Source organism: Pteropus vampyrus, unplaced genomic scaffold (assembly GCF_000151845.1).
Source record: "Pteropus vampyrus isolate Shadow unplaced genomic scaffold, Pvam_2.0 Scaffold25, whole genome shotgun sequence".
NCBI classification, from domain to species: Eukaryota; Metazoa; Chordata; class Mammalia; order Chiroptera; family Pteropodidae; genus Pteropus; species Pteropus vampyrus.
In genome coordinates, this window is record NW_011888806.1 from 502498 (window position 1) to 523283 (window position 20786).

The window sequence follows — 20786 nt, forward strand, 5'->3', positions numbered from 1 at the left end:
AGGAACAGGAGGAAGAGGGAATAGCCAAGTGGTCGTTCCTAGGAACAGGAGGAAGAGGGAATAGCCAAGTGGTCGTTCCTAGGAACAGGAGGAAGGCCAGTAGAACTGGAAGGGAGAGGAGAGGACAAGGGCAAGAAGTAGTAGGGGATTTGGCAGGAGGGGCAGACAGAAGCCTGAGCAGACAGGGTCCTGCAGAAGTTTGGATGAGAAGAAGTCACTAGGGTATTTTGACAAGAGAGTGCCCTGATCTGGCTTTTGTTTTAAGATCGCTCTGCTTGCTGTGTGGAAAAGAGCACAACTTTGGACCGAACAGACCTGAGGTCAAATACTGGCTCCTCCATTTATTATCTGTGTGACTTTGGACAACTGTGTTAACTTCTCTGAGATGCCCTTTTCTTTTTTATGCAGTGGGGATTTAAATTTAAATGAAGTGGCCCCCAAGACAGTGCCTGGTATGAAGCAGATGCGGCTCCCTCCTCTGGACACATGACCATAGCATGTCCACTCCTACATAGAGACAAGGACAAAATCTTAGCTTTGGAAGCTGCCTCAAAGTTTAGGAGAGTTCTGGGCTCTGATTCATGGACCAGAGAATTGGTTTTGTTTTGAGGTATCTTAAGGAGGACATAATGTGCATTTAATTGCCTTGGTAACTGCAAAGGCTGTTCTTGCAAAACCTTTTGGGTTAACCTCTGAGTTGAACCAGGCTTCTGATGGGGTGAGGTTCCAAGGTGAACCACAGCCAGCTATAGTAGGTGGGAGGTATGCATGAATCAGTAACTCCCTGCCTCTCCTCAACGGAGAGATACGGTGGCATCTTCTTGAAAGGAGGCCTAGAAGGTAAGTCTCTGAACTGGGTCACAGCTGAAAGGATCAGATTTCCTTAATACATGTTTTTATGTGGAGTACAGAAACATTAGAGGCAAAAATTATTACCCCTCTTACTTAATACCAGGCTTAGTTTTAAACCCAGGGCAAATATTATTGTTGACATAATAATTAAATAATTCATTTTATCTAAATTCCAAATCTACTGTGAAGATGCAGAGGATGACTGTGTCTCCAGGGAAAGCTGGTTTATGTGTAGTTTTTCAGAAATCATAGGACCTGCTGTTTTAGAAGGAATATTAACAGTGATGGAGCGTGATTGGCAATTGTACAACAGGCTTGATGGCATCTAGCCATGATCATCTCATTCATTCAGATGACATTTATTGAGCACATGGCATGAGACAGGGCTCATGCTGGACTCTGGGGATGTAATTCCTTGGGGAATTTACAGTCTAGGAAGGGTGTGCATATATATATATAAAATACTTACATAATGCATAAATTACAGTATTGCAACAAATGCTAATTTGGAGTGTATGTAAGTTAAACAATTCCTATGGTAAAGTACTCAACCGCTTCCATCCCTTTGGGTCACTCTTACTCTTAAAAAGACCTACCTTCCTTCCACCAAAATAGAACCATGTCCTAAGAGTTTTCACTCACTGATTGTGGCTCTTTCCTATTGGATCCCACAGAATAAGTCCCACACGTTAGCCCTTGAGGTAATCAGGATGGAGTCCTGGTTCCTTCTGAGTTTCTCAGCTAAACATCTGCTTCTCTTTGGGTGGAGCCCCTTCAGCATTTTGGTCATGCTTTCTGACCCTCGACAGGTGCTTTAGGGGACAAAGAGGGTATGGCTGAATTATGTCCCTTCTCTTCTCATCTCCTGTCATTGCAGCTTGAGGTCACGCTGTTGATTACTGAGAGTTCAAGTTGGTCTCAGATCCAGCTTGGTTTACGCTATCCAGAGTCAAATGTAGGATTCCACATTTTCCCAGTCATCATCCAGCACATTCCCTGTTCCACTCAGCTTGGTTTTAGCTGTACATTTTGATCAACCCTCTCTCTCGGTTCTGTCTGCTGCTCAGGCTTTCCTTTTGTTCCTTGCCCCAGTGCCACCTACTGATTCAGTAGGTCCAGGTGGACACTGGAATACTTTGTTTTCATAAGCCTCCTAAATCGTTCTGATTGCAGTCAAGTTTAGTCATCACTGATCAAAGCCACTGATATGTTGAGCATGCCAAGGACAGAGTCCAATGACTTGTCACTAGAAATTTCCTTTAGGGTTGACACTCATTCACTTATATGTGCCCTCGGTGTCATCATTCAGGCAGTTTCTAATCCATCTACTTGTCATTACATTAGACTGTTTTTCTGCATCTTGTCTTTGTAGATAGACCATATTCTTCACGTTAGCTCTGATTATCCTCGGACTTAGGAACCTGTTCCTTTCTTACTGAACGCATCTGGGTCACGGAGCACATCATTTTCTCATCCAGGTGCTCAGAAACCCTTATCAGTAAAGTAAAGACTGAGGGGTGGTTTATCATTTCTCCCTTCTAGAAATGCTTTCCTTACTTGGCTTCTGAGGTATCACACTCTCCTGGTTTTCCTGCTTCACAAGCAGTGCCTTCTCACACTCCTTTCACTCCTTTGGTAATTCCAGCTTACCTCTCCGACCTCTAAATTTTGGAGTGCCCCAGCGAAGCCCTAGGACCTCTTCTCTCTCTTCACTCATGCTCTACAGAGATGTCATTTGAGCATGGGGCTTTAATCGCCATCTAACACTGATGACTTCCAAATTTAGATCTTTGCTGCAGACCTGATCTGAACTCCAGACTTGTATAGCCAGTAGCCTACCCAACATCTCCACTTAAATGCCCAGTGGGCTTCTGAAACTTAGCAATCCAAAATAACACTTCCGACTCCCCCTGCCCTTCCTTTCCAAACCTGCCCTTCCCAATTGCAATAAACCGCAACTCTGTGCTTCCGCTTGCTCTGGTGTTCTTGACACCCATCTTTGCTCTCATACCACATTCAGTCTATCCGCAAACACGGTCAGCTCTACTCCGAAACTATATTGAGAATATACTTTACACTGTTATATCCTGGTCTAAGTTGCTACCACATCTTGCTTGCATTAGTGCAGAACCCTTCAATTATTTTTCTGCCTCTGCTCTTGAGCCCCCACTGCCATCCAGGCCCATCCCCACACAGCAGCCGGAGTGATACTTGCAAACGAAGGACGGATCTGTCACTTCTCTGCTTCAAACCCTCCAATGAGGTGCCCTCCCTGTGCCCTCCCCTGCCACACTCGAGCCCCTACTCATCCTCTTGCTCTTCCTCCGAAATCTCAAACATGACTCACCAGCCTAGGGCCGTCGCACTTGCTCTTTAACACCTGGTGTTCTGTCCCCCGCAGCTGCATTTTGTCACTCTGCTTTCTGATCTGTGCTCGGATGTCACTTTTGTCCATCATAGGCCTTCCCGGCTTGTTTAAAGTAGCCACTCTCACTCCACCCCAGCCCATTTTCTCCTCTTTTCTGTGCTTCTCTCATTGTGTTCTCATAGAACTTATCACTTATGTGCTGACAAGCTCATAACAAGCTCATTGCTCTCCCCGCTCACAAAAAAGTCAACCCAGCCCTGTGATGGCCGGGACTTGTTTACTGCCACACTCCAGGACCTAGAACAATAACTGGTACACAGTAGGTATTCAGAAAATATTGCTTACGAAAGAATGAATGAGCAAGTGAATGATGAAAGCATCCTTTTTAACCCTGGCTATTTTGTGGCTTGTATCATTCAGTTAAAGAAGTCAGTAGTCACCTCAGATCCCTAGTAAGCACACTACATTAACAGCATAAAAGGAAGTAGTATTACATGTGGTTTCTGATGTCTGATTTGATAGTGGTACAGTGTTAGAAGTAGCAAATCCATTAATTTGGGATGTCAGGAAAGAAAGTTTATTTATGCCATTTATTTCTGTCACAAAAATGGGAACCTACATGATTGTCTCATTTTGAGACAAAATTAGGGGTACCTATCCTTTTTCATTTTGTCCCATATTTATGCTTATTACTTTGCTTTTATGTGGGGGCGAGAGGCAGAGTGATATATCTCTAACAATCAGAGTGAAGTGCTGCCAGCAGAGTTGTTGAGGGTGGGGGCCGAGGGGAGACTAAGCTTTTTGGAGCAGGACGAGTGCCCTTCACTGATCTTCAGTGTGAGGTTGAGATTCTCTTGCTCCTCCTGCTCCCCGCCCCCCCCTGCCCCAACCCAGCACCAGCCTACCAGTGGAGGCTGTAATCCGCTGGAGGGTGCACACCCCAGCCTGGCTTTCTGGCCTGAAAACTCCTTGAGGGCAAAGGAGCCTGTCTTCACCCTTTTAGGCTCAGTTCTAGCATCAGCCTCCCACACCGTGGATGCCCAAAAGATGTTTGTGACTAAATGAATATGAATATGCAGAAGAACTTCATACATTGTGGAAGACCACACAGGAAAAACAGCTCTTCGCAAAGGGGTTTCGTTTTCACTTCGGTGATCTCTGCCTCCTTTGGGTTAAACTGTTAGAGAAGGACGACCTGCTGTTTCAGAGGTGGGGAAACAGGCTCAGAGAGCCACACTGGAAATCGACCTTCTCCCCCTGTTCCCTCTGCAGTCCTCCCTAGTCTTTCTTCCATTGCACTCACCCGGCTGCACTCTGTAAGGAGCGGGCTGCAAGGAAAGAGTTGGTGTGCAGTTCTGACCCCACTGGGGCAATGCGAATTGGAAGAGCTCCAGCCCCTATTGCTTTTCTCCTTGGCTTTCCTGCGGACCGGTGTGTGTGATTCTTTTGCCTCTAGGCTTTGCCCCTGATTGTAACCATAAGTCCCACTTCAGAAACTTCCAGTTGCTTCCTGTCACAATCGTATAGTAGACTCCCCTGGAAAAACTTTCCCAGTCTTCCCAGGAAGAAAAATGAGAGACAGTGAGATTCAGGGATTCAGGCAATTCATAGCAGTAGCTGTCAAGTTTTCATAACTCAGGGTGGGGGGGCTGCGGAAGGTGGAAGCGGGTACCCACATAACTTGGACAGAAAAATGCACGCTTTGGCTTTGAAACAACTTTAAGGAGACATTTCTGAGATGCTGAAAATACTTCTTCGAAGACTTCAGTTTATTGATTGAAATTTGTCTGTATCTCTCTCTCATCCTCAGTTATCCAAGTCATCTCCTCAAGTTCTCTGTTGTAGCTGGAAATCTTAAAACCACACAGCCCTTGCTCAGTACGTGGCAAACCAGCATGTGGTCTGACATGCCAGTGTGTTCGACAAACACATAAAATATATTGAAAATTAACATTTCTCTTTTTATATGTCCTTCTAAACTTTATTCACCATTTTCTCGGGAATGAAAATTCAGGTGGGTCAGAATTTATTGCCTTTGTTGTTCACTCTCAGATACCTCAGTCCTGCTCTCGTTTGGAGGTTCATAAGTCCAGCCCCAGTTCTTACAAAGGCCTGGATAATAACAACACCGCCAAACCTACCTTTGTGTTAAACGGTCTCTCTCGCCCAGCTCCATCTGCCTTGGTTCCCTGAAGAGAGGATGGAGTGAGGCCTTTGCTCCCTGCTTCTTCCCGTCACCCCTCCCCCACTCACCACGTGCTCCTCTGCCCACTTCCTGCTGGTGCCAAGCTGGGGGTAGGGCTTTGCCATCTGGGCCTGGCAGATGGTGAAGGGGGTGATGTCTTGGTCTTTTTGAAGCTTCCCTGCTGAGTCCCTCTGCCTAGTGGTTCCCTTGAGCTTGGTGGACATCACCGCTCAGACCTGGCCATCTTGCTCAGCCAAGTGCTCCTCTGAATGCCGCCATCTCAGGTCGCTAATCACCCCCAGCTGCCTCTCCCATGCCGCCCTCATGTTTCCTCCTGGAATCACTCATTAGGGTGAGGCCAGTCCCACCAGGACAGCCCTCTCCTGCCCTCTTCTCTCCCTAGAGTTCCAGGGCAGGCAGGTGTTACCCCTCAAGGCCACCAGCTCCTTTCTGGACGGACTCAGCCCCAAATTACTGTCTCAGAGCTCCGCCAGTGGTCCCCTTAAAACTCCTCAGTAGGTTTAAGTAAAAAGGAAGCTGCTCCCCCAGTTGGGCAGTGGCGTCGCGCAGCACAGAGAAATCTCAATTCCCTCACTCAGTCCTGCCTTCGGCCACTTTTTATTCACGGGCTTTCTTGCTGAGGGTGCGAGAGAGAAGTGCTCTCTGCCTGTGCCTGGGGCGATGTGTGTAGGGAGGGGAAGGTCTTGTCTCCAGTTCACTCTGTTTTTCAGTTAGTGATCAGTCGGAGGTAAGAATATCATTTGAACATCACGTTACATATTTTTCTTAACATTTTAGGAACAGGCATGTGACGTAGTGTGGAAAATAATCCTCTTGCCCATTGCTGCTGCTGCTTTTTAGACAGTAGAGCGTGGTTAAAACCCTGCTCTGGGCTCAGGTGGGCTGGCCTCAAATCCCTGCTCTGCCTCTTTCTTACCTGGGTGACCTGGAACGTTACTCCATCTCTGGGTCTGTTTTCTGTCATCGATAATAGTCCTACCTCCTAGGTTTCTTGTGAGGGTGAAATAATCCAGTTTGCCCAGTGCTGGCCGAGCATCAATATCCAGTAGTGTAGCTCTTATGTCACTTTTGTTCCCATTCTCAGTGTCACCTGCCTGGGTCACCACGGAGCCTACCTGCTGCTTCTGTATTATCTACTTGCTGCCCAAGGAGCGACCTTTCTAAATGCACAAATGACCTGGGCTTTCACTTTAGTTTTGGGGATACCATGATCAGAGCCTCTATCTCATATTCTGGTTCGAACTTTATACTTAGGAATGTCCCTGAGTATGTCTCCTTGTCTTCTGAAAATGCAACTGAAAATATCTGAAGAGTGGCTAGGAACATGCTAGATTTCTAAAATGTGACATTTTTGCATGTGGATGTGTTTCCATGTCCAGAGAGGCAGTCACTCACACCAGGATGGTGACAGTGGTGTCCCAATCTGTGAGTGGTTCCAGTGATGGGACTTGGTATAGCTGGCCTCCCCAGCAGCTGCTTAATTGCAGGCTTTATGGAGATCTGTGGGATGATTGTCCTTCCTCTTCTGTTCCTCCCACAGACAGGTTGTGGCCACTTTTTATCAGCAAGAAAGGATTGCTTTTAGTCTCACTGGTTACTTTTTTGAGTAAAAGGGAGAGATCAAAAAAGGGAGAGAGTAAAAGAGAAAAAGGGAGATCATGTGCCTTTAAAGCGACTGGTCTTCCTGACCATGCATCTCTGTGCCAGGCCTTGAGTTATGCTGCCCCCGCCCCCTCGCATCCCCCCGGATGGCTCAGGCCCTAGTGGGCACCCTTCTCTCTGAGGTCCAAGCCTTCTCTCTGGACTCCGCAGCAGTTCTTAGACAGATGGATGTTTGGTGGTATGCAGAGAGGCTTTGCCCTGTAACATTCTTTGAAGATCTTTGATGAATTTTTAAGCGGCACGTTTCTCCGTGGTCCCAGCTTGGTCTTCTCGTGGACAATATCAAAAACCCCATCTCCAACTCCAGGACCACCTCTCTGAGTAGCTCATTTTCTTTAAAATGTCCTGTCTTGTCATCCTTTCTCGAGTAGGGAAATGCTTCTCTCCCTCTAGGAAAATTATTACCAGTGTCACCTCAGTGGGGTCTGGTTTAAGGTGAATCAGGACTTGGTCTCATAAACCTCAGAAGGGTCCATCTGGCCTGGCTTTGAGTGTGCATTCCATATGTCTGTCTCTGTTTCTCATCCGGCAGTCGGAAGGAATGTGCTTGTATATGCCAAAGCAGAAGAGTCCCAGACCTTAAGGGCTTATTAATGCTACTTTTGCATTTCTTTTCTGTGTAGGTTGAGAGAGCAGGAACTGAAGCTTGCCAGGTGGCACACACAGGACGCTCTGTGCTGGTGGTGGAAAAAAAAAAAACCACAGACACTCCTGAGGTTTATTGGTTTGAAGCCCTTCTGGAGTTTCGTTTGCCGTTTCGTCTGTGCACATGTGTAGAAACCTCTTCCAAGAAGAAATAGTTATACTCAGCACATGTTCCTTTATTGCAGAACCACGGGGTGGGGTGAGGGAGAGCTGCTTAAATTCCAGAGATAATTGAATGAGGTGCTGATGAAGAGTTGGAGGTCTGTGGGAAGGCGGACTGATTTTTCACATTCTTCCTAGAACATACAATGTTCATCAAACTGTTGAACGAGCATTGAACGAGGAGAGCTTAACAGGGAAGTCACATGGTTCAGGGACCAGGTGGTCATTCAGGAGCAGTGAATCTTTGGTGACCAGCCTGCCCAGTCAGCTCCTTGGCAGCGTAGGTGTCCTTGCCCCTGGTTCAGGTGCCACCATCATGGTGACACGGCTGCTCACTGCTCACTGCGCTCACCACTGTTGACTGACTGCTTGCTCCTTTTTTCTCCATTTCTTTGTGCTCTTAGTTTCCACCTACTCTTGGCTTCTGCCTTCTCTCAGCTTTTGCTTACTCTTGGGTTTGGCCTTCTGCCTTTATTCTGGGTGTCTTTTAAGTGACTTCCATTTCCTGAAGAAAGATGCTCTGATTGGCAAGTCAGTTACTGCCACCTCCATTAGGCATGATCATTGGGCGTGGCTGGGATTTTTCTTAGAAGGGGGTCAAGAAGGACAGTGCCACAGCAAAATAGATTCCTTTCTAGTGCAGTTGGCTTAGATGCTCCTCTGCGCTTCTATAGCAACTAATATCGTCCTTTTGGTCTAATGTAATGATTATGATCATGACGATAACGATAAACTTTCATTGAATTCTTATGTGCCAAGCACTTAGCAGTGTTTGGATTTACTTGGATTATTTCCTTCATCCTCATAATAACCTTAAGACATAGGGTACCATTTCGCTGTTGTGGAAATTGAGGCTTAGGCAGGTTTGGTAACTTGCCCAAGGTCACACAGGTAGTAAGTAGTGGAACCGGGATTCAGGATCAGGTGTCTGTGTCATAATGCCTTGTCTCTCTGCCCTGCATTTAGCCCTGTCCAGGCTATTCTCTTTCTGTGTTTCAGGATTCCAGGGGAAATTGTAGGTGAGCCAGGTGGGCTTGAGTACCGTACCAGGATGCTTTGTACAGGATGCAATACTCTCTGCCACATTCCAGAGCAAGCTTGTCTAAGTGGCTAGAATCCCTTTTATCATAATGGATGCACAGTGACACATTTGTTTGTTGGCTCTCTAAACTTGTTATAACGATATGGCCTTACACATTCCATTAATGTGTCTTATTTCTCTTTAGACACGTATTGGTCTCCTTGCTAAGGTCTGAGAGATACTAGATAATGGAAATCTCTATTTTCACTGGAGGAGATCACTCTTAAAGGCTCCAAACTGATATGCCAAAAGTCAGTTGTCCCCAAAAGCCAATTCGTGGGATGGCTAATTTGCTGAATATATTTGTTTCTTTCAACATTTAAAATTGACTGGTATTCATTTTGTCTTTATAGCAGCACTTTATGTTATGGTCAATTTGTTTTTGCCTCTGCTGCCTGCTGCAGCAACAGCTATAGACTTAGATGACTAAGGGACATAAGAATATACATATAGGAACGTATAGGATGGATATGAAGCATTCTTATAAATGTTCACTTATACCAGTTTTCATTAATGTAATAATAATATATTCATTGAGAATATAAGAAGTCCTCTTATATCCTCAAGTCCATGGTATTTAAATGTATTTTTCTTGTGTCCTGCAGTTTTGGTCTCTGGCTCTCTCATTCTTTCTCTTTCTCAGCTATTACTGTTCAGAATTCCACTTTTACGTCAGCCAAAACAAATGGTGAAAGGAATAAGTACATGTGGCTAATTGCTCTGCTTCTCATCCATTTATCCTCACTCTAGTTAGATTCAGCTGTGTAGGAAGATATTGTCTGACTTTCCCTACAACATCCAGTATCCTTGACATCTTTCAGTCACAGGACTTTGCCTGCAGTATTCATGTGGAGAAGGATAAGAACTTACTACTGGGATACAAATGTCAGCTCTGTGTGCGCACGTCTCTCAGAAGCAGCAGTTCTGGGTACAAAGGAGTAGCCAGATGACATTTTGCATTTTTAAAAATAGTTTGAATTCTGATAAGTTGGCATCTAAATCCAAGGACAAGTTGGCATCTAAATCCAACATTCAAGTTTACATGGAGAATTGGAGCTCACATCATGTATTATTTGTCAGTGACATAGATAAGGCACTTAAAAGTTCCATCCAGGACTCATTTCATTAATGAAGCCGAATTGATAGTGAGTCAACATGAAGAAAAACTGTTTACACTGGCTTAATGGTTATGGTCACTGGAAATATCAGCCAGATGACTAAAAGGACCATATCAAATCCAATACTTGCCTCTACTCCTTGCCTGCTCCCCACCCCACCCCCCAACACTTTTCTAGCATGAAGTGTGAGCTCCAGTTTTGGTCATACGTGTGTGTGCGCATATGTGTGCATGCGTGTGTACATTTAATGTGTGCATTAAAAGTGTAGTTTATTCAGAGCTTCTGTTATGTTGTGCAGAGCTCCCCAGGTGCAAATGCAGACCCAAATAGAACCTGCCTGAGCAATCAAGGTGGATATATTCGAAGGATCCTAGAGTGATTCAGAGCTCATGGTCAGGCCAAGGATGATTATTATACTGTTAGGATTTTTCCTCCCTACCCTAGTTCTTCATGTTCTCTTACGTGCTGGCTTCCCCTTTCTCACGGCAGACCGACTTTCTCCACGTGGTGAGAAACATACCACACATAGCTCCAGAGTTTGACATGTTACCCCTTCGGCCACAAGAGATGCCTGTTCTAAATCCTCGTGTCCGAGGAAGGAAATTTAGGCTTCAAACTCACTGGGACGGTGGGGTCATGTGAGAATCGGCAGGTCTCAGGGGCTCGTGGAGTGGATTTAGGGGGAAGGAATCCTTACAAGAAGGGGAAAGTACGGTTCCCCGAAGAGGGCGGTGCCCACAGGTTCCCAGAAGACAAGGTATCTGCCGGTATTGTTCTTGCACATTCCTGAGGATTTACCACAAATCTGAATGTCTATTTTAAATTACTTGTCAGACTTAACTGTAATCTTAGATTTTTTTTTTTCCTTCCTGCTTCTTGTCAGCTAGATGCTTTACTTATAATTATTCTTCAGCAGGCATGTTCTAGCACTTCTTACTCATTTGTCAGATGGAGCTTAACAAAATTACAAAGTCCAGTGAGAGACCCCATGTTTAAGACAACAGAAGGCTGAACCGTCCACTCCCTTTCATTTTTGTAACCCAGAAACTTCGTTGCCAGGATTCTGTTCAGCCCCTCCTTAGTCTCTCTGTGTAGTCAGAAACAGAAAGATTGCCCTTTAGTGAATAGTTGGAAGTATTGCACAGGTGAAAGAGTAAAGTTTTGTTTTTTTTTATCATCTCCCAAGGGCACTGTGCATTGACTTCCACACTTTGTGTGTTAAGATTTGAGTTAGTTTTCAACTGATAACTACTCGAATCTATTCTGGATCCATTAAAAATAAAGTTCTTGGTATTCCCATGCTTTGCAGAATATCATTTTCCACAGAATCCGTCTCCAACCTTGTCTTTTGCTGGAAGTTAGGATTAAATGAGTAGAACCTGATGTCCAGCTAGGCTCCCAAATGATTGATGTTTCCATGGAAACAGTTGACAGCCTCAAAATTAAGGCTGGCCCTGCAGGCTGGGGAAAGTAAAAGTATGAAAATGAGTTTGTCTTAAAGCAAAACCCAGATGAAACCCAGAGAGGACAAATGATCCCGGAGTCTACTGCCAGGTGGCATTGTCCTTCCTCGCCTTTTAGCGGGGAGCATCTTGGCGTTTCAGACACAGGTGTGTGTGTCGGCTTGCTTGCTTGCTTGCTTTGCCGGAGTTGCCCGGATGGCTGTCCCTGTGATTCACAGAGCTCTTTGTGTAGAGCCATGGGTCATAGTAGAGTGTTTGAGAACAATCTGATCTTTGCTCAGACTCGAGTGTGAATCACAAATAAAAAGCCCATTAAAAATGGATGAAATCATAGAATGGCCTTAAAGTTGGAAGGAAGCTAAAGATCTGTCAGTCCCAATTTCCCATCCAGGTGGGGAGCCCCACCTGGAACACTGCTGACAGAGTGGTTCGCAGCATGGCCTGCCCACGAGGGGGAGCCATGTTTCTTGGGTAGCCTCTCTGAGGGTTGCCGGACCCCTGCTGGTGTTAGAAAGGCCTCTTTGTGATGGAACTGACGTCTCCACCTCCACTGCCGCCTCTTTTTGGTGCCAAGTAAATCGAGTCTCCGTCTCCCACAATTAAGTTAACTTTAAAATTTTAAATATTATATTGTTCTATGTTCCCCTGACTGAACAGGTCCCAAACATTAACTATTAACACCTGTGTTTAAAGACATTCTAAAGGGAGAGGTTCATTTCCTTCCAATACTGGATTCTCACCACTGTTGCTTAGATTTTTGTCTGACTTCTCCGGCAGTTTTTTCTCAGCATCATTTGTGTAGGTGGCAAATTGGTTACAGTATTTCTGTTTTCCTTTCTCTCCCTGGAGCATTCATACTTCAGAGCTTGGAAATCTAAGAAACATTAAATTGGATCAAACCATTGGTCTGTGCAGCCTGGTGAAGGGTGTGGTTGCCTTTTGTGATGTCACCCCAGAAGTTAGTGAATACACCCTACATTCCTAAGTGCTGTCATAATCTCTCAACCCTTCATCTGTGATTTATTTAAACCCCTGGCCTTTTTCATAAGGTTTAAGTTATACATTTCAAGAGTCCTTAATTCCTCATACGTGTTCTATGTTAATATCCTATTACTGGTCTTGAGGTGATGCTCCCCCCACCTCAAAGAAACAACAACCTAACAACCTAACAAATGTTCCTACTACCTTAAAATGGGCTAAAACTTAAAACTAAAGTCAGGTGTTGATTAGTGCTGACCGGGAAGAGCTTCTGCTTTGTAGGGATAGAGTATTGAAGTAGAAGTTCTATTCTGCTTCCAAAAAATTAATAGCTTTGTAACCTTCAGCAAGTCACTAAACCTCTCTGGGTTCCATTTTTGTTCAAGTATAAAATCAGATGAATACTTTGTTTTTCTAGGTTATTAGGAATGCTACAAAAATAAAGTATTTAATAAGACTTTACAGCAAACTATACCATGATACTCTGGGGGTACTTTGAAAGTTCAAAAAAATTTAATAAGAAAATAAAATATTGATGATACTGGGTATTTAAGACTTACATGCATTCACAGTTTCAAAATAACAGTAGCTGGCCTTATAGGCATGAATAGTAAATGTGTACCTTGTGTTTTAGAGGGAGAAAAATCTCATAATTTCTCACATAGTTTTGGGTATATTTGATGTGCTATACTTTGGGGAGAAGGGGTTTCAGTGAAGAATTGTTTGTGGAGAAATGAAATTACTCTGGGTAGGAGGAGCAAAGGGTTGAAAGCCAGAGAGTAACTTTTGATTTGTAAATCACTTAAATCTTGATTCCTAAAAAAAGGTGGTAAGGAAATGCCTGTAATTAATAACTCTGTGTGGGACACCACCTGCACAGACCACCTGAGTGGGCTCTGGGGAGCTGAGCCTGACAGGGTCTCCTATGAAGCTCAAGGGCAGATCCTGAGGTGCAGTTTTCCCCTGGAAAACTCTTTGGGGCTTATGGCTGGGCCTGGCTTCTGTGTTAGCACTAAGATTCCCAGTTTCCTGAGAAATGCCAAGGGCTTGAAGCAGGCACTTGTCTGACAACTGCGTGGCCCTGGGATTTAAGGATGAGCCCTCTTCCCGGGTGTTTGGAAGTGTTTTTCTTACACACCTGTTTTTAGTCAAGACCACTTGTATTTGGGGACATAAAAAGCAAAAGTTACATCCACATCTTCTCCATACAGGTGCTGATGACAGTTTCTTGGTACGTTTCTTTGCTTTATATAGTTTTACTAAAGATATGAACCTATCTAGACTTGGAAAGAACATAGTTTTTTCCTTTTTCTTTCTTTCTTTTTTTTTTTTTTTACGGTGTCTCAGAAATTAATCACACATAATAATGAGAAGACTGCTGAAGTTTTTCTTTGCGGGTGGGGGGCGCCGGGAAACAATTGCAATAATCTTTTCGTGCTGGAAAACTGACCCTGCATCCGGTGCTCTGTTGTGTGTTCTTTCCGCCCCCAGGGAGTTCTGTCCAATATCTCCTCTATCACCGATCTCGGCGGCTTCGACCCGGTCTGGCTCTTCCTTGTGGTGGGAGGAGTGATGTTCATTTTGGGATTCGCAGGGTGCATTGGAGCTCTACGGGAAAACACTTTCCTTCTGAAGTTTGTAAGTATCACACTCTACTCTCAGGATGAAGCCAAACTTGCCCATATCAGGAGGACAACCTATCTTTAGGCAAGAGTGAGCTATACCAAAAGCACTGCAAAAATATGGCCTGGGTAATGCTTTTCTCTTAGGAGAGCTGTCTAGGCCCTCCAGCCCTCCCCACCCCCATGCTTCCTTAATAATATATGTGTCACCCCCATATGTTGTCCATAGAGATTTTGTAAACGTATATCATGATTTTGCTTTCCAATCCTTAAAATACTTTTAGGTGGTTCTATGTATATGTATAATTTCTCCTTTTAAGTGATTTTTGCCTCCTCTTTTAAGCACATAGACAGTAGAAAGTTGTTCAGGTCGTTGGTTTAGGGAAATCAGACATAAGCATGGTGGCTGTGGCCTGTCCAGATTAAATCTGTTAAGCAGTAGGTTTTGGTGAATATGGAGAAACGGTAAAGGGCAGAATCCTCCTTGTATGACCAGCGTAATTTTTAGATCCCTCGCAGGGTGTTTGATGTGATCACTGCCAGCATGAATATTTTTGGAGGAGGAGGCTTACCAGAGAGTAGATAAGTATTAAAGTAAAAGTAAAGAGTCAAAAGTGAGATTCTTTTCTTTGGCGATTCCTTCCAAAGGAGAGCCAACTGGCCTATGTACGTGTACATGTCTGTATCTGAAATAGGATTGCTGGGTGTAGCCAAGGGTCAGCCCAGTGTGCCTGTCAGTATGGATTTTGGCATTCTGGTGGCATCTGTATACAACAGCATCCACTACCCTTTCCAAACCCAGAAAGGATTAAAAACAAACAAACAAACAAAAACACCTTCCTCTGCTGAGGGAAGATGGTCGGATTTCTGGAGAACAGTATTAGTTTAATATCGCCCTTTACTGACACAACATCATCGAGAGCATAGACCAGAACTAGTCCCAAGAGTCATGCAGAATGTGATTCTCTTCCCTATCACTTCGACCATATCATCCTTTGGCCTCTTTTCTTGAACGTCCCTAAGAAGAGCAGACTCACACTGTCCACTCACTGTCCACCCAAGGTGGCCCATTTTGAATTTAAGCAGCTCTGGCTCAGCCAAGGTCCTGGAGGCTGTTTAACCTGAAGGTTCATATGACTCATGCTAATAGAAAAAACCGAGGGATACTTGGTCCTGTGTACAATTTAATGAACAGTTGGATCTCTGTCCTGTATATATAAATAGGTCTCTGATGGGAATAGCTAATTTCCCAAGACTCCATTTGTGTGTGTGTGTGTGTGTGTGTGTGTGTGTGTGTCTGTCTGTCTGTCTGTCTTTCTCTGTCTCTGTGTGTCTGTCTGTCTGTCTCTGTCTCTATGTGTCTGTTTCTCTCTCTCTCTCTCTCTCTGTCCTTCATTCCTCACTCAGTCGAAGAGCCCCCAGGAGAATTTTGTCCCTGATTGCAACTTGCCAACCTTCAGTCTTCTTGGCATGAAGTACTTCTAAATGCTTGAGCTCACCTCATTCAGCTTTTCTGTAGCCATTTTTGGCCTCAGATTGTACTTACTGGTTGCCACCATTTTATCAGTTTTAGCCTTCATGCCCCCAAATGTGGGATCCCCTTTAATATGATTTACTTGAATATAGTTTAGTTTATAAGGGTAGTCTTGTTAGCATAGTTTATTATTTTTGTAGTTGAGGATTCCTGAGTTAACTGAACAGACAGAACTATGGACTTTAAATCAGCACCTTTATATATAAAGTCTCATGTTAGAAATGAGAAAAGTATTGTTTCTGGGCTTATTTAAGTCTTGGAGAATATTTTAAATGGTCCCTCTCTCTATTTAATACAAACAATAAAAAGTGCCCTAAAACTTTCTTTGAGTAGGAGCTATGAAATAAGTAGGAAGTAATGTCAGCATGACTCCAAACAGCTTCAACGATCTGGTGCCATAAGGCCAGGAGAACTGCTGAGAGAAAATCCAAGAGCTATGCCGTGAAATAGCAATGGAGCTTCGGTGTTGACTGAGGCCCTAGAATGAAGCCTGCGAGTTTGTCACTGCCTGTTGGAAATGGGGAAATTAGCTCACAGGGCCTGGACATGCAGGTTTCTGCCAAATATTTGGTAGGAACTTAAGTTGGACTCAAATTGTGATATGTGTATTGTGTAACATGAGAAAATTTACCAAGGTAACTGGAAAATGCACTTTCCTAGTGTGTACGAGGTGAGAACAAAAATCTAATGAAAAACTTTGCTTGACTTCTCTCGGTGTTTTGTGTGTACGTGCATATGAGCTAGCTATGATTTTCTCGTTTTTGTGATAACTGTCATAATTCCATATACAGAAGTGGTACTTAATAAAGAAATGGGAGTTGTTTTACGCTATAGAATAGGCACTGAGTAAAATTGATACAAATTTTTCAACTCTCTTTCTAGATTAAGGAAAGCTTATTTTGAAATTTGGTACCACTGATGATAATTAACAACTCTTTAGATTCTATTTCTAGTGAACTCATCAAGGACAGATAACCAGGAGCTCTGTGGAACCTGAGGGGCTGGGCTGGAGGATCTAGAACTGGGTCCTAGACTTTGCCAGGCACTTAATTTCTTCCTTCCACCCTACTGCTCATGTCTACTCTCCCAGAACAGCACCTGGTACCCAGGATAAACACTGTCAGATATACTGACATCTAATATGAAATGGCCCCACCCCACTGTCCTCTCCTCTACCCACCCCAAAATCGCATAAGACCGTAAGCTTTTTGGTCTTTTTTTAATTGTATTAAATAACTGTGTAGTTTCCTTTGTACCCTTTCCTTAATACAGTTTTCTCCTGGTTGGCTGCTTGATGTCTGCTTTCTGAATGTAGACACAGCAGACAGCTTTAGCTCCCTCTGCTTCCTCCACCGCTCACTGCCCTGCAGCCTTCAGGAGCTCTGCTGAGCAGGTGTGGGTGGCCCCAGTGTCACTCTTTCTGCTCTTGTCATCAGAAGTTTGCTTTCAGTTTATCTTCCCCTCTGGTCCTTCACAGCCTCATTTCTCATAATCGATTTGAGCAAAAATATTTGAAAAGAGTAAGAGTGTGGGGTTGTAGGAAGTGGAAAGAACCGTGGGTGTGAATAGTATGTTGATATATGACTAAGGTGAGGCTCTTCTGAGTCTTCTAGATGGAAGGGAATTTTCTCCAGATGTATAGTCAGTTACCACATTACCCATGGTCTCTCACCTTCATTTTAAAACTCTTGGTGTCTACATTAGCCAGCAGTCTCTACGTTAGCCAGATGTTATTTAAAATATTCTGAGACCGAAGTATATTTAAAATGTACTTCACAAAGAAAGGCCCTCAACCCAGTGGTTTCATTTCGTTTTCACGATGGGAAATTATTTTCATGCCACAGTCACCCTCTGCTTCCTCTTTGATCTCTTCATTTAAGATAAACATGTCTGCTGTTTTACCCTATATAGCAGGTACAAAGGGGGAATGAAAGCAGTGTCTGAATCCATGAAAGGAATATATTGCACACAGGATCAAGGCCATAGTAGCAAATAACAGGTGATCTTAAAATATTGGGATAATTTACTTTTCAACATTTCATAAGCTCATTAGAGATAGGGACAGGTCTTTGTTTAGCGTCTAGCAGCATATTAATCAGGAGAAATTCATTAGGCCTTAATGTGGGTCTAATGAGAAATTCCTGATATCCATGTTTGCTTATGTGCTTTGTTGGTTAATTGCCAAAGGGAACACCAGAGCCCCAAAATGTGACTGCGACGTAATTTTTAAAAACCCTTTCTTGGACTGTCATATTTTATTAATGAATCTTAAGAAACTGAAGTTTATCTGCTTTAGCTGTATATAAAAACCGAATGTAATTACAAACCTTTTTAGAAGGAACTGTTTAACTGAATATGATCGGAATAGCCCTTATAACTCTTCTCTGTGCATGTGTCTTTTTTCTTAGTTTTCTGTGTTCCTGGGAATTATTTTCTTCCTGGAGCTCACCGCTGGGGTTCTGGCATTCGTTTTCAAAGACTGGATCAAAGACCAGCTGTATTTCTTTATAAACAACAACATCAGAGCGTACAGGGATGACATTGATTTGCAAAACCTCATAGACTTCACCCAGGAATATGTAAGTTTAAATTTGGTTTATTTTCAAGTTGAAAGCCTTCTCAGAAGGATGACCCCAAAGAACATCCTCCTGGCTTCTGCATCTGCCAGCTGAAACCTACCTCTGACTTTTCTGCATGATTTTTGGTTTGTTTCCTTGTCTACTTATTATTTTCTGACTTGCCCTATGACTTCTATGGTTCGAACCCTAAATGGAAATGTCTTATTTTCACTTACCTTAATTTCTACTGAGAGGACCACAAAAGAAAACTCTTAAGCAAGAAGGTTCTAATAACAGTTCCCTTTCCTGTTGACATTTGAAGAGTATAGTTCTGCTATAGCTTTAACATTTTATTTGAGATTAAATGTGGATTCTCTCTTACTCCTTGCCCCCTTTATGGTCACCCTCCACACTTCACAGCTGAGAGTACTATACTTATCGGTAGAATCTTTGCCCACGAATTTCCTAAAATATATCTATTGAAGTAACATTATAGCACTTGAGATTAAAACTGAAAGTTGAAAAGTTCTAAGCTGTGGTGGCCTCTAACAAAGAATCTATACAGTATAGCCCCCTCCTACCCAAGTTTCTGAATATTTCAATGTGAAAGCCCCTGCAATGCAAAGGAAGTAACAGATGCCCTGCTCCACTCAAAATGCAAAGCGGTATCAACAAGGCTCAGAAGATAACAGATCTAGTGCCCAAATCTGATTAGCTAAGTGACCTTGGGCTAATAGGACCTTGACCTAGTTCCCCAACAATGAAATGGAAATAATAATAGCTACTGTTTAACTTATGGGGATATTATGACACTCTAAGATGTACATGGTTTTATATCAGGCTTAAGGTGTTATTGACCTACAAACTGACAGGCGTTTATTTGCATACTGCAAAATAGGATAAGCTGAGCAGACCTGGACAGCGGTGTCTGTGACATTAATGTATACGGCAGGACTGGAGGGCAAACAGAAGCCCAATGGTCCAGTTTTCCAGAACGAGCTGGGGTCCCCTTTGATGTAGGGAGGAGAAGGCTGCTTCAGCACTACCTGGGGGCGACCAGCCTCCTGTGTTAGGCACTCAGAACTGAGCTGAGTTGTTTTGGTTTTGTTCAGTGGCAGCAAGGACCATCCTAGAGCAAGCTGTACCTCAGGTGTGAAATTAAGCCCTGTTTCATCTCCTCAGCAGACTTCACTGTTTTTGTTAGGTCATAATGGATGCAAGCTCACACCTTGCCAAGTATTATTGCTGCCTAGTTTGCATGACAAACCTGATGGAGCTTTGTAGGCAAACCCCGAGATGCACAGCCCCAGCCCCTGGAGGACCAGATGAATTGGAGGAACATGCGTGTACACGTTCTCTTGAAATGCTGTCTGCTTTATGTGGAAATACTGTCATTTCATGTGATTCTCTTTTTCTTTCATGGAGTTTAATGTTTTAAAGTAGCTGTTGGTCCCGAAAGCTTAAAATGGTCAAGACTTGATGTTTACTTAACTGAGACAAATCGAGCTAGTCCAGCCCAGGGAAATGACAGAGGAACTTAGGGAGCAGCCCTCGAATCAGGCCCTGCTGAAGCCCCACTGAATGTAACAGCTTGTTTTATTATATTTTAATTAGATGGTTGCACTTTTAATATAAAAATGTAAATGCGTGCTCTCGTTTAAAAATATTCAGAGTACTAACATATAGTGAAAAGTAACGTTCAAAAACTTTGGGGGATAATGGATATGTTCACGATTTTGAGTGTGGTGATGGTTTTATGATATATACATATGTCAAAAATCATAAAATTGTGCATTTTTTAAATATATGCAGTTTATTGTATGTCAATGATACCTAAATAAAACAGATTTTAAAATCCATTAAGGTTAGAGATCAGATTTGTCAAAAAGTAGGTCTCTAGACAACCCACCCACAACCCCAGTTGCCTCCTTCAGACACTACTACTGTTTAGTGTCTTGTTTATCTTTCTAGAATGTTCCTACATGTACTCAAACCAAACAGATCTTATTCTAACGGAGCCCTGCTGTACAACTGCTCTGCCCTTCCCCCATGGGTCTCATCAATCTTTTAAATCATAATGCCAGCACATCCTTACACACCTTCAGCCTTAATTATTTTGGAAGCTTTTACAGGAGCTGTTTAGGTTCAGTTTGGTTTAAAAATAAATTCTGAGACAGAAGAGAAGGTTAATGCTGGCAGAAGGTGGGTGTTGGTCGTTTGGGCGGGTGTATGAATGTCAGTGCCTGGCGGCCTCCAAGTCGAGATGTTCTAATTCTCTCCTGTTTGCTCTAGTGGCAGTGCTGTGGGGCTTTTGGAGCTGATGATTGGAACCTAAATATTTACTTCAATTGCACAGATTCCAATGCAAGTCGGGAGCGATGCGGCGTGCCATTCTCCTGCTGTACTAAAGACCCCGCAGTAAGTGGATGCCAGCAAATTGCTGGCCTGCTCTGTGCATCACACTGGTGTGTGGGATGAGCACAATGATTTTTTTTTCTTGAAACCTCTTCTTACTTGCTTATTTCGAATTGTAGCTC

The 20786-nt window shown here is 43.5% G+C and overlaps 1 protein-coding gene across 6 annotated transcripts in view; it reads left to right on the forward strand.

Annotated features, from left to right (window-relative positions):
* Positions 1-20786, forward strand: part of TSPAN5 (tetraspanin 5) — a 281029-nt gene that overhangs the window by 253290 nt on the left and 6953 nt on the right. For all 6 annotated transcript variants that reach the window (XM_011356250.2, XM_011356248.2, XM_011356249.1 and 3 more), the window contains 3 exons: positions 14027-14173; positions 18100-18270; positions 20542-20667. In XM_011356250.2, coding sequence (XP_011354552.1) covers positions 14027-14173; positions 18100-18270; positions 20542-20667 — 444 coding nt within the window. The remainder of the gene's footprint in view (positions 1-14026; positions 14174-18099; positions 18271-20541; positions 20668-20786) is intronic.